A 15,115-nucleotide genomic window follows, 5' to 3' on the forward strand; every position below is an offset into this window, starting at 1 on the left:
ATTAACCATTGAATAAGATAATAGAAAATTCGTATTAATTATTTTTTATATATATAATAAAAGTTAAGGTGGCCATCACATCGAAGTAAACATGTCCACACAAATGAAAATATATTTTGTTTTTAGTTGTTCTCTCGATTTTAAGACTTCGTCTTAATTAACATAAATTGATCTGTATCGTACATTTGACTTTGGTTGATGAGTCTTCCAACGAAAATTTTCTACATATACAAAGACTTAAACATAAAACATTACTTAAGTTATATCACGTTGCTTATCGCTTAAAATAATTCAGTTGGCACAAACGAAAATATTAATACAAGGGTAAACTATAGTGCTGGTGTTTTTCTATTTTAGATATGTTTTATTTTAATTATCAATTTTAGAATAAATAGCGTTCTGATCAATAGCTTTTATAATAAAATTATATGACAAATTTGTATTAATATTTGCTTATATTTAATATTGTTTAGAATTTAATTTGATTCATTCAAAAAAAGAATTTTAATTTCATTATTATAAAATAAAAATTGGTGAATTAGTAGATAATTTTAGACATTGTTCATATGATAAAATTTAAATTAAAAATAACATTTTTTAAAATTGAAAATCTACACTAGACCACACAAATCTAAGAGCTATAATGCAGTAATTATCATAAAATAACATTTTTTTTAAATTTAGTCATTTTTAATTTTTATTTAAAAATCTTGTTTTTCTAATAATTTATATTCAATTTATGGCTAATTATTGATCCGATCATTATAAAAAAAGATTTTCTGTTCTTTTACATTTACTATTTTTATTTAATTTTAAAAATTAAGTGTTAAATTACTGTTCGAGAGGTTCTGAGTTCGAACATCATGAATATCAGGGGTATGATCTTTCAATGTCAAGTGATTTAGAGTTATTTTTGAACAAATACTACCTTATACTTGCCTTGAATTAATAAAAAAAAAATTGACTGTTAAATTGAAGAAAAAAAACTTAAACGTGAGACTAAATAATTATTGTTTTTTTTTTATACTCATGGTTAGGTCAACGTTAAAATAAAATTTAAATAAAAAATAGATAAAAATTAAATAAAATTCTAATTTTATAAAAATGAAACGTATGAATCAAATTTAAACCTAAATAAAGAGACGTTCATATTTCAACATACACATCGGAAATTTCAAATCTTGTGCTTTTCATAGCGTTGAAGAAGTTGACTTCAGTTTCAGTATTCAATTCTTATACCAGCTTTGATAGAACAGTGAAGAACATCGACCCCATGGATATTACAACGAAGCAGAGTTTGGTTTTTTCTGTTAATGGGCATAGGTTTGAGATGTGCAACGTTGATCCTTCGATGACTTTGCTTGAGTTTCTGCGCTATCAAACTCATTTTAAAAGTGTCAAGCTAAGCTGTGGTGAAGGTTTTCCTTTTCCCCTCCGTTTTTATTTCATCTTCTTGTGATCATGTATCTGTTCAAAATTCGAACATAATGGATTTTCTTTGTTATGTAACTGTGTTTTAGTAATGGCTAAAAGTATACCATTGGGAAGAAAAATGACTTTAGATAAATTTATTTAAGCCTATTTCGTATTCGTGTTATTTTTTTTCTTTTTCATTTTCAATGCACAATTCTGTTTATTTATTTGTTTGTTGTAATGGGTTTTCATCATTTTCAGTTATGGACATGATTCTCATTAAGAAAGGGTAACCTCTTTTCGTGTTTTTGGGTACATAAGTGTAAATTTTTTGTATGTTGATGAGATATTTGTTCAAATGCTTAACAGGAGGATGTGGTGCCTGCGTTGTGCTACTATCGAAGTATGATTCTGTAAGTGACAAGGTTGAGGACTTCACTGTGAGTTCATGTCTCACACTGCTGGGCAGTGTAAACGGATGCTCAATCACAACAGCCGAGGGTATCGGGAACAGCAAGGATGGATTCCACCCGATTCAAGAACGGTTCTCCGGTTTCCATGCTTCTCAATGCGGCTTCTGCACTCCTGGGATGTGTGTTTCTCTCTATGCAGCTCTTGTCGATGCCGAGAAGACGAAGAATCGAGCAGAGCCCCGCCCGGGATTATCCAAGCTGACAGTTTCCGAAGCAGAAAAGTCTATTGCAGGAAACCTTTGTCGATGTACCGGCTACCGACCTATTGTCGATGTCTGTAAAAGTTTTGCCTCTGATGTTGACATGGAGGATTTGGGGTTCAACTCCTTTTGGAGAAAAGGGGAAAGCAATGAAGTAAAGCTGAGTAGATTACCTCGATTCGACCGTAACGATGCGATTCGTGTGTTTCCTGAGTTTCTTGAGAAGGAAGCTACAGCTGGTGCCAATATGGACTCCCAGAGATGTCATTGGTATAGTCCTGTTAGTCTTGAGGAGCTACAGAGTTTATTGCACATGGGAACTTCAGTGAAGATTATTGTTGGTAACACTGGAACAGGTTATTACAAGGAACTAGTGCACTATGACAACTATATTGATTTGAGATATATTCCCGAGCTTTCGGTCATTAGAAAAGATCCAACCGGGATCGAAATTGGAGCTGCTGTGACGATTTCTAAAGCTATCGAGACTTTGAAGGAAGAAAATGAAGGTGAATTCGGTAAAGAAGGTAAAATGGTGTTCGAAAAACTCGGTGACCACATGGAGAAGATTGCTTCAAGGTTCATCAGGAATTCAGGTAGTGTAGGTGGGAATTTGATGATGGCACAGAGGAAACATTTTCCGTCAGATATAGCTACAATACTACTTTCTGTGGATACAATTGTGGAGGTAATTACCAGTCAAAGTCGTTTAAAGCTTACACTAGAGGAGTTTCTTGGAAGGCCTTCTCTGGATTCGGAAACTGTTCTGTTAAGTATTAAAATCCCATGCTGGGAACCAAGTACGAGTGTTTCTTCTGATGCTGGCAATAAGTTACTGTTCGAAACATATCGAGCTGCACCGCGTCCCCTTGGAAATGCACTCCCGTATTTGAATGCTGCTTTCTTGGCTCAGGTGTCTCAGAGTCCTACTGGATTTATGCTAAAGAGCTGTCGGTTCGTGTTTGGTGCTTACGGAACCAAGCATGCTATTAGGGTGAAGGAGGTTGAGGATTTTCTAAATGGGAAATTGCTGAGCAGTAGTGTGCTGTATGAGGCTGTTACATTTCTTGAAACTTTGGTAGTACCTGAAGATGGCACCTCTACTCCAGCCTATAGATCAAGCTTGGCCGTTGGGTTCCTTTTTGAGTTCCTAAGCCCCTTAATTGACTCGGAGCATGAACGATTCGGAAAAACCGACTGCCCAACTTTGTTATCATCCTCAAATCAGAAGATTCGGTTCAAAAATGAATATTATCCAGTCGGAGAGCCAGTTACAAAAACTGGAGCTATCCTCCAAGCCTCTGGTTTGTTATACCTTGCCTTTTTACTTGTAATCTATTGACAATGAACATATAGTAATCAAATTGATTATGTTGCTTATTCCATTCAATTATGTAGGTGAAGCTATTTATGTGGATGACATTCCATCTCCAAAAGATTGCTTATACGGAGCATTTATCTATAGCTCGGAGCCTCGGGCAAGGGTGAAGGGCATAAAATTCGACCCCGATTCATCACCGGATGGAGTTGTTTCACTCATTACTTGCAAAGACATTCCTGGTTTGAATTTGGGTGGTATAACGATTTTTGGAACTGAACCTTTATATGCTGATGAGCTTACAGAAGGCGTTGGTCAGCGGATTGCCTTTGTGGTAATTTCATGGTTATAGTTGATATTGATGTGCTACAATGCTATATAAGTTTCTGTCATGCTTATGGCTCCCAAGTTTTTAGAACTTGATTATGGTAATTATGATTTCAGGTTGCAGATTCGCAGAAAAACGCAGACATCGCAGCCAATCTTGTAGTGGTTGAATATGACAAGGAAAATCTAGAGCCACCAATATTATCTGTTGAAGAGGCAGTTGAGAGATGTAGCTTTTATAAGGTCCCTCCTTCCTTTTATCCTGAACAGGTCGGTGATTTTTCAAAAGGAATGGCTGAAGCTGATCACCAAATTCATGATGCTCAGGCATGTTCCTATTTTCTTTGTTTCCGCTTCTAGTAGCGACCTCATAAATCTAAATTTGTTTGGCGTTCTTTGTATAAATTTAGCCATACTACACTTTATAGAGCCATTACTTACCAGGGAACTAATGATAGACTTTTATCATTGGAAAACCTGTTGATGTTTCGGTTAAATTGTTCCATCTAGATCAAACTTGGGTCACAATACTACTTTTATATGGAGACACAAACCTCTCTTGCCATCCCGGACGAGGACGACTGCATGGTGGTATACAGTTCTACTCAGTACCCCGAGTTTGCTCACAATACAATAGCTGCATGCCTCGGTGTTCCTGGCCATAATGTTCGCGTAAAAACTAGAAGGCTCGGAGGAGGATTCGGTGGGAAATCTGTAAAATCCATGGCAGTATGTTCCTTCTTCTTCTTCTTTTATACTTATTTATTGATCATCTCTATCCATATCATATTATGCAAAAAAGAAAGTAAAGTTCATTGCAATGCATCTAATTAAATATGTTTTGCTCCATTATAATTTATATCCTATTTTGTTTTTCCATATACTAAAAGGTTGCATCAGCATGTGCAGTAGCTGCTTACAGATTACACAGTCCGGTTCGAGTTTATGTGAACAGGAAATTTGATATGATAATGTCAGGAGGAAGGCATCCGATGAAAATAACTTACAGTGTGGGATGCAAAAGCAACGGGAAGATTACAGCCCTCAAACTTGATATATTGATTGATGCAGGAATGTTTGTTGATGAAAGTCCTATAATGCCGAGTTATATGCTAGGTTCACTTAGAAAGTATGATTGGGGTGCTCTATCTTTTGATATAAAGCTCTGCAAAACTAACCTTCCAAGCCGAGGAGCGGTAAGAGCCCCGGGAAATCTACAGGCCTCATACATTGCTGAAGCTGTAATCGAACATGTCGCGTCCTACCTTTCTATGGAAGTTGATTCTGTCCGAAATATTAATCTCCATACTTACAACAGCCTCAACTTCTTCTTTCCGAGCTCTGCAGGAGAACCATTGGAATATACGTTACCTTCAATATGGGAGAGGCTGGCCACTACATCAAGCTTTTACGACAGGACCAATATGGTTCAAGAATTCAATAGGTGTCATAAATGGAAGAAAAGAGGGATTTCAAGGGTGCCTATTGTTTATGAAGTGATGATGAGACCAACACCGGGGAAAGTAAGCATTCTACGTGATGGATCGATCGTTGTTGAGGTTGGAGGAATCGAGATGGGGCAGGGTCTCTGGACAAAAGTGAAACAAATGGCTGCATATGGTCTTGGCTTGGTTAAATGTGGTGGATCACGTGATCTGTTGGAGAAAGTAAGGGTCATTGAAACTGATACTTTGAGTGTAATTCAAGGTGGTCTGACTGCAGGAAGCACAACGTCGGAAGCAAGCTGTGAAGCAGTTCGACTCTGCTGCAATATCTTGGTTGAAAGACTTATCCCTCTCAAGGAAAAGTTGATGGAGAAAGTCGGTCCCGTAGAATGGGAGGCGCTGATTGTTGAGGTAGCCATCTCCACTTCTTTGACATTTCCTGATAAGATAATAATCACAGTTTCATACTTCTTCTCTGGTATGCAGGCTTATGATAAGTCTGTAAACTTATCAGCAAGTGCACTATACATGCCGAACTTTTCCACCACACAATATATAAACTATGGTGCGGCAGTAAGTGAGGCAAGTTTTTTTTATATGACTTATTTTGCTTCCGATTTCATGCTTGTATTACAAGTAATTCAGTTCTCGTCAAAGTACGTTCAAATTCAAACCAATTAACACAAAATAGTAGTTATAACAGATCGTGCCACAGTCTTGGATTGATTTCATTGTTCTTTGTTTCATGCTTGTACTACAAGCAATACAGTTCTCATCAAAGTACATGCATATTCAACCCAATTAACACGTTATTGTAGTTATAATAGATCATGCCACACCACAGTCTTGGATTGATTTCTTTGTTTTCTGTTTCATGCTTGTATTAAAAGTAATGCAGTTCTCATCAAAGCACATTCGAATTCAAACCAATTAACACGATATATAGTAGTTAGATCATGCCAGTCTTGGATTGATTTCATTGTTTTTTGTTTCACGCTTGTATTACAAGTAATTCAATTCTTGCTGAACTACATTCGAATTCAAACCAAATAACACGATATAGTAGTTATAACAGATCATGCCACCGTCTTGAATTGATTTCACTGTTTTTTGTTTCATGCTTGTATTACAAGTAATGCAGTTCTCGTCAAAACTACATTCGAATTCAAACCAATTAACATAATATAGTAGCTATAACAGATCATGCCACAGTCTTGGATTGATTTCATTGTTTTTTGTTTCATGCTTGTATTACAAGTAATGCAATTCTTGCTGAAGTACATTCAGATACGAGCCGATGAACACAATAAAGTAGTCATAATAGATCATACCAGTCTTAGATTGCTTTCATAGTTTACCAGTTTCAGAGATTTGATTCTGCAGGTGGAGGTAAGCCTTATAACAGGTGAAACGACGATTCTCCGGACAGATATCATATACGACTGCGGTCAAAGCTTAAATCCTGCAGTTGATTTGGGACAGATCGAAGGAGCTTATGTTCAAGGAATTGGGTTTTTCATGCTCGAAGAATACCTCACGAATTCAGATGGATTAGTGATCACAGATAACACATGGACTTACAAGATCCCTACGGTGGACACCATTCCAAAGCAATTCAACGTTGAAATCCTCAACAGTGGACATCATAAAGACCGTGTTCTTTCTTCCAAAGGCAAGTCATTCGATTACATGTCGATTTTATAAACGCAACGTGAGCAAAAATGCACATTATGACTGCAACTTGAATCGTCGCATATCATACTTTGTTGTAAATTTCTACTATTTTTCTCTTTTGCAGCTTCCGGTGAGCCGCCATTAACGTTAGCGGTTTCGGTCCACTGTGCCACAAGAGCAGCCGTAAGAGAAGCGAGACAGCAAGTCCTTTCATGGGGTGGCGAAAAGGAGGCTGGTTCGACATTAATCCAAATGGAGGTACCAGCCACCATGCCTGTGGTGAAGGAGCTTTGCGGGCTCGACAGTGTTCAGAAGTATTTGCAGTGGGCATTTGGCAAAAACTTGGGCTAAAACCTTTAAGACGTGTGTGGGTATATATATAAAGTTTCTTCATGCAGAATAAGACTATTTTATTATATAGGGATGATAACAGCTCGAATTGGTCGGATTTCGGTCATTTTGATCTGACTTAATATATATATAATTTATATAAACATGACATGAGACAAATAATAAATACCTCAACGTAATTTCACCTTACATGAAATTTCGACCTGTTCATTGGTCGATTAATTTTGAATTCGATCGATTAACGATTAATGATTTTTTTTAAACTTCAGTTACCGGTTAATTCGGTTCAAGATCAGTTAATTAACTGAATGATCATCCAGCTCAGTTGGTAGAGCACAAGATTCTTAACCTTGAGGTCGTGGGATCGAGTCTCACGGAGGGCATTTCATAATTCGGAGGTCTCTTATGGAAGCTGCTCTCAACCTGGTGTTGGGGTAGCCTACTATCTTATCTCCCCTTACCCCATATATATGGGAAAAAGGGACAACCATTTTTTTTAGGAGTGTTTAAACTTTAGCTCAATCGAATCAACTTAATATATCGAAAATATTAAATATTTAATGCTTAATATATATTATTTATAAATTATGTATAAATTTCTATTAATTTGGTTAACCGACTAATTAATCAAACTTAGTTCGGTTCGGTTAAATTTTTGAAAAAAATTCAACTCGTTTAACGGTTAAATGAAAAAAATCGATTAATGGATTTTTGGTGATATGGTTCGGTCGATTAATTGAATTAATCGATTGAACACCCATACTCGACCCAACTTTATATATATATATACTCAATTTTATCTAACCCGAAAAAATATATTCTCCACCCAAAATCGACTTAACCAAAATTTTTAGAGTATTTGATTTACCGACCGAAAGACTTAATTAAAAAAATAAGAGAGAGAGGGAATATTATAATTACTACGCAGAAGCAAAAATTATTATAGTGAGGCAGTTATGTCGGCTGTTTTAATTTTTAGGATATTTAGGAATGATACGTGTAAGAGTTATTAAGAAAACAATCCATTTCCTAAGAATTATTAATATCTAACTAATTAATGATGATTTCATATAAAATATTAAAAATGTTCATTATCTCCCCCATTTATCTTTACAGTTTATGCCATTTTGTATAGATCAATATAGTTTTTTCTTTTATTTTTTTAGTCGGCGATATCGATTTTGATATTGGTTATCGACTATCGATTGTATTTTTTCTTTTTTCTTTTTAATTTTTTAATAAGAATAATTATGTTTTTGTGACACGTTTATCTCTGTCTTTGTGACACATTTTTTCTGTTTTTTAGTAGTTTTCAATCGTTTGGCCAATGTTTTTGTTTATCTTTTTTCTCAGGGTTGGAATTGATACTGCCACAACTGATCAAGATGATGTTTTTTTATTACTATGTTGATCTTCCCTGCTTGAGACCCTCGGATTGATTTGGATACACGTTTTGCGTTCGTGGATAGTTTTCTCACATTGCTCGGCTCTGATTTGCAATTTGTTCGTGGTCTTTCAGTTGTTTTATCCCCTTTTGTGGTTCGTTTGTCGATGAAGTCAGAATTGTTCGTATCTTTATTTTGTTTGAGCTTTTTGGTTAGATTTTTTAACCTTCCATTCTTTGGTCATTGTGTGATCTAGGTGACTAGTTTTTGTGTCAATAATTATAGGAAAATGTCCTAATTATATTTTAGTTTACGGTTATGCTTGTAAGTATAAAATACAAAAATATATAAAAATTTCCTAATTATATGATTAATAAAATTATAATTTAAATTTTTTAATTTTATATAAAAAAAACTTAATATCTCATCATATCAAATAATAATTAATATAATATATATAACAAAAATATTCTTTTTACTATTAAAGGAATAGTTTATGACATTAAATTGAGTCTAATTAAATAAAAGATATATTTCAAAAAGAAAATAACAATAATTTGGAACAATAACTTGATTCATAATTAGATGTATCTAAAACTTCAATTATTTATATCAAACAATATATAGACATAAAATGTTATTTTACCGGTGAGAAGAAAATGATTAACAAATTCATTATTATGGGTAGTATCACTATGAATTATAAATTTAAAGGTACAATCGAACAACCCCGCACCATCCTCATTTTGTAATTTAAAATTGGGTAATACATATTTAGTATTTAAACTATTTTTTTATTTCCTTTTAACACTTAAACTTTCATTTGTTTCAAAATTTTACCTAACATTTTTTGTTTTATTTTAGTAGACGCCGTTAAAAAGTTAAAGTCGTCGTATATTTTATGGGTAAATTATATCATTCTTCACTCAACTATCTTCTCACTCCTATTTTAGTCACTAAAATTTTAAAAAAAATCAATTTAACTATTCAAATTTTAAATTGCTCCTATTTTAATCACTCTAAATTATTTTATTTATAATTTTTATGAAATGGAATTTTTTATTATTTTTCAATATATAAATAAAATAAAAAATAAATTTGGAAGTTAGAGTGATAAAATTAGGAGTAATTTGAAAGTTAAGTAATTAAATTAAAAAAATTAAATTTTAGTGACTAAAATAGGAGTGAGAAGATAGTTGAGTGATGAATGATGCAATTTGCCTATAAAAAATGTGTTGCATTCAACTTATTCATTAAATTTTTAACAGTGATATACTAAAATGAAATAAAAAAAATAAATATTAAATATGACTTTAAAATAAATGAAAGTTTAAATACTAAAAGAAACAAAAATGAGTTTTGATGGGTTTTAAGAAATTAAGTGATTCAAGTCATTTTAAGGAAAGATTTGAGTTGTAGGGAGTGTATTTAGGTTTTATCAAGCCTCTAGTTGAGTAAATAACTCATTTTTCATACCTTAATAGTTAAAGAAGTTGGAGAAAATTCAAAGGCTAGAGGCAAGGGGAAGGTGAATCCTAGTTGATTCAAGCGGTGTTTTAGCAGCCAAGGTAATCAAGTAACACACTATTAGCTTTTCCATACCAGTTGTAGGATCATTAGAAAGAAGTTTAGCTTGAAATTTGAGTATGAGCATGTTTATTAGCCTTCCATGGTAGATTTTATGTTTAATGGTTTCAGCATGTTTCTAAGCCTTAGTTATGCTCCCTTAATATCACATAAGACTTTAATAATGACTGGGGACCTCTTAGGGTTTTTGGATTACGAAAAAAGAGTTTTTCATACTTGTTTTATGGTGTCTGCAGGTAGAGTATCGATACTATAGGGATAATATCGAACTTTATGTCATAGTTTCGAAACTCCCAGGAAGTATCAGAACTTTTGCAAGAGTGTCGATATTGAAGGACTAGTATCGATACTTTCAGTCTGTTTTGGGTTAAAAAGTCCATTTTCGAGGGATTTAGACTCGAGGTACTCCAACACTTATTTATATCACTAAATAAGACTACAAGTGATAACATAATTGATGTTTAATTCAAACGTAAAAACTAAATAATTAGGGACAAATAAGACTAGCCTTATTTGATGCTCGGGAAACGATTTGGACACCCGAGTTCATTTAGAAAAGTTAGCAGAGTTGAAAGTATAGATGTGGTCCAGATATATCCTTAGGTAAGGCACAAGGCCCTTACAATCGATTAACTAAGGTCGAGGGTGACATTCGCAAGGGGTGGTTAGTCAGGGATATGGTGTTCGATGCAAAATTTTGGGGGCCATATCCTAATAGACTAGAGGGGTGCATGAGCTCCGAGATGCAGTAATCCCTCAGCTGCACCATGATGCCTATAATAGCGTAAAGAGCGAATATCACAAGGATATTCACTAAAGCATATCAGATCAGTAGACTTGATAGCTAGTCTTTCAGTGATATGCGGTTAGTATGTTTTAGCTATTAGTGTGTCGTTGAGCTAGTTAGCTCAACCTTCGGATTGTTTCCATAGGCATGTTAGTAGATCTAATAGGTGAGGAGCAGTAGATAGACCAAAACCTAGTTCAGACCAATGCAGATTCAAAGTACGTCTCAGTATTTTTAAAAGGGAATGTATATTTGTAAATATTTATGTACAGTTGAATCGTAAATTCAGTAAAAAGTTCTGTAATATTTTGTAATGTAAATATTTTATTTTGAGAGATTCCTAGTGAAAAGTTTATCTATGTTTTATTTTGTCTTTATTTTATTATAGTCAGTTAATATAATGGTTGTTTTAAAGTTAGAAAAAGTCAAAATAAGTCGGTTAGCCACTTCGGTGGTTTCGTGTTGCACCTTAAATTGGTCGAATGTGTGTTTTATTGGTCTAGGGTGTTACAAAATATATTTTCAATAACATTCGCCATTATTGAAGGAGAGATGACAGAGGATTGGGATTTCTTTTTGACCAATCTACGCAAGTATGTTGTTCAAGAAGATGGAGTGTGCTTGATATCTAATCGAGGAACAGGGCTTTTGGCGGCAATTGAATGACCATGAAGTCTATGGACACCTCCGCACGCATATCCTTCATATTGTATTCACATATTGGTAAGAAATGCGTCAAGAAATTTCATAATGGTCGCATTCGTAGTGAGATAGTCAATATGGGTAAGTTTTATTTTTAACATATGTATCCATTTTTGTGTTTGTTTTTAAATTAAAGTTAACCAATAGATATTATGAAACGAGATATAAACTACACAAACCAAATTTTGATAAGAGGTTGGAGAATTTGAAGTGGGTGTATGATGAGCGTGTTTGGAAGTGGTCTTCGGAAATCCCTCGAGAAAAATGGTCGTAAGCATATGATAGTGGTCGACGATACGGACACACGACAATAAACCTTGCTGAGTCCATTAATTCAGTACTAAACGGTACACGACATCTCCCAATAACAAGTGTTGTGAAAGATACCTACTTTAGGTTGGCTAAAGTTTGGTTTGACAAAGGGAAAGAGATTGAGTGTCTGATCAATAGAGGTCAAATTTGTACTCCTATAGTGGTGGAAGCAATGCAAGCGAATAATTGATTGGCAACATCAATGTTTGTTCATGACTTCGATCAAGTTGGACATACTTTAACTGTCATTACATGCATACATCGTAATGAAGGAGGAGAACGAGAAACATTTAGAGTTGATTTATGACAAATATGGTGTGATTGTGGTCGCTTTCAGGCTTAGAGATATTTGTGTGCTCATGCAGTCCTGCATGTATGCATATTAGAACAAACACATACACCTATGTTGATGAGTGCTTCCATCTACAGAGGATATTAAATGTTTACAACTATGAGTTTAGGCAAATTCCAAATGAATAGTATTGGCAGAAACAAGATCATGATGAATGGTTGCTAAATCCAATATTTCATAGAAGTCCAAAAGATCGACCTAAGTCTACTCGTATCCAGACCAATATGGATATCCATATTAGAGAGAAAGGTCAAGCAAAGAAATTTGGATTATGTCGGGGTGAAAGTCATTCGGAAAATACTTGTTCGAACCTACCACGATACAGGGCTTAATAATATTTAGATTTCTTGCATATTTTTATTTGAATGAATTTTTGTAAATATTATTTCTATTTGAATGAATATTTTTAAATATAAATTTAAAAATATAAATCATTATTTAAAGAAAATTTTATTTAATAATAAAATATTAATAATAATTAACATGTATTTATAATAATCAAAATAAAATGATTGTTGCCCCCACGTGAATACTTCTCAAAACATACATGCAATGACAATCATTTAATATAAAAAAACAATTCACATACATTTAATAAAAAAAAAACCAAAAAGTTGTTGCCTCCACCTACGTGAATGCTTCCCAAAACATGCATGCAATGACATGCATTTAATAAAAAAAACCAAAATTCACATGCATTTAAAAAAACCAAAAAGTCGTTGCACTCTATCCCCACGTGAATGTTTCCCAAAGATCTAGGAGCGTGCATATGCTTGATTTTTTATTTTAATTAAATTTTTAATTTTTTAATTTTTAATATTTAAATATAATTTTCATTGCACCATCAAGTTAATAAATCTAAATAAATTTCACATCAACATGTTTTGTGCATGCCACATTATTGGTGGATTTCGTTAATATAATTTTCATTGTACCATCACGTTAATATATCTCATTTTTTTTAATAATAATTTTTCATAAAAATATCAAGGAAACATTTATAATTCTTGTTGATGACAGGGTGATACTAAATAATAATGTCGAGGGACTCGTCGATTTTGGTGTGGTCGTTATGGTTGCTCAGGAGTCTGATCATCATAGGCAACCTACTTATTCACAGAGGGCATATTCTCCGGTGTTGTAAATTCTTAAAAACCATTCTGCTCTCCCATCTTTGGTGGATGACAAATAGTCGTATTTGACATCATAGATGTCATTTCATTAAAATCAAATGTCAATCCAAACATGGGATCGTAGATGGGTGCTTGAGGAGTTGGAATAAACTTAGATGTGTAGGCAGTAACAGTTGAATCATCAAAAGCTTGATGAATTGATGAGTCGCCGCCTACTATCATATTACCTATTTCCCATATGACCAGACTCGATCTTTGATTCATATACTCGTTCCACGACTATCATGTTGATCGCGTTTCACCTGAATCATCAAACTCTTGATCTAGTGGCACCGTTTCCTCTTCATGTTGAGTTGAACTCCCACTCTCATACAGTCTAGATTTTTTTGCTTGTACTAATTTTTTTCGTATATTCTTTAAATCTCTTCCTTTATGCGGTTATTGTCAAGTACAACTTCCCATCATCCCAATAATACATATGGTAAGTCAAATTTTACAATTCAAAGTCATCATCTTGAATAAGAGTGACTGTCAGCATCAACGCTACTCAGTTGTTCCAAAGATTGATGTAGTAGGCATGCTTCATAACCCGATCAACTACGGGCTTGCCCCGTGCATCTATTGCGTGGAGACCATCATCATTTTCTAGAATTCACGGAATAGGCTGGTGGAATTCGAACTGCCTCAACACTCTATCGACCCTCTGGTACTTAATAAAAGCAAAATGTATCAAGGGTGTAAAAGCACAACAATATTCACAACCCTCCCAAATATATTGCACATGTGGTGGCACATACGATATTATTTCTCCATTATCATACGACCTCTAAATAAACTATAAAACAAAATTATATAATTATAAATATTAAATAAATAGTAAATCAATATTATATACCTCATTTTTGCTTTTAATGTCGATCCTCATTCTAAACTCTTTAACATTATTATGTGTCATTCCCATTTCTTCTATTTTATGCCTCCATTTGTATACAAAAAAATAATATTAGATAATTGTTTCCATATTCAAGAAAATAAATATATTCAGACTAATATTTTAAATCAAAATTTTACCTTCCGACAAGAGGAAATTCAATCTCAACTCGATTAATCGGTGTTAAAAATGGAAGTCTGTGCCAAGTCCACGACTGTAGCAACATCATGTATCCATTGATTTCTACTGTAAATTTATTATCTGTAAGTAATGATGCCTTGCACATCTCGCGGTACAAAAACGACAATATTGTTGATCCCCAACTATATTTACCAGTTTCCCAAATTAAGTCCAACAATGGGAGATATTGTATATGAACTAGATTACCGAATTTATCCGGCATCAAAATTCCCCCAATCAGTTAGAGTATATATGCTCGAGTTGCATATATAATGTCTTCATTGATACTATAATGATCGAGCTTAAATTCATTCTCTAACCATGATAGCTTTAAACGCGACCTTTTAAACTAGGTGGCGTCTTCCCGAGATACTTCTGACAAACGACAATCGGGTCCTTTTCATTTTTCCTCTCCACTGCCATCCCATTTATCGGGACCCGAGTTGTAGGGTCACATCCTCGATAGTGATCGTGGATTCTCCACACTGTAGATGAAATGTATGAATTTTAGGTCTCCACCATTCAATCAACGCACTGATCAAACC

The 15,115-nt window shown here is 34.1% G+C and overlaps 1 protein-coding gene across 1 annotated transcript; it reads left to right on the forward strand.

The window, feature by feature from the left end:
• Nucleotides 1-1,173: 1,173 nt before the first annotated feature.
• LOC120124353 (indole-3-acetaldehyde oxidase-like) lies at nt 1,174-7,275 on the forward strand. The gene is made up of 9 exons (XM_039143057.1): nt 1,174-1,418; nt 1,783-3,390; nt 3,485-3,738; nt 3,849-4,058; nt 4,242-4,460; nt 4,622-5,587; nt 5,663-5,758; nt 6,560-6,848; nt 6,975-7,275. The coding sequence occupies exons 1-9, from the start codon at nt 1,274-1,276 to the stop codon at nt 7,199-7,201; spliced, it is 4,014 nt and encodes a 1,337-aa protein (XP_038998988.1). The 5' UTR covers nt 1,174-1,273; the 3' UTR covers nt 7,202-7,275.
• Nucleotides 7,276-15,115: the final 7,840 nt, after the last annotated feature.

Source organism: Hibiscus syriacus, unplaced genomic scaffold (assembly GCF_006381635.1).
Source record: "Hibiscus syriacus cultivar Baekdansim isolate YM2019G1 unplaced genomic scaffold, ASM638163v2 tig00110418_pilon, whole genome shotgun sequence".
Lineage (NCBI taxonomy): Eukaryota > Viridiplantae > Streptophyta > Magnoliopsida > Malvales > Malvaceae > Hibiscus > Hibiscus syriacus.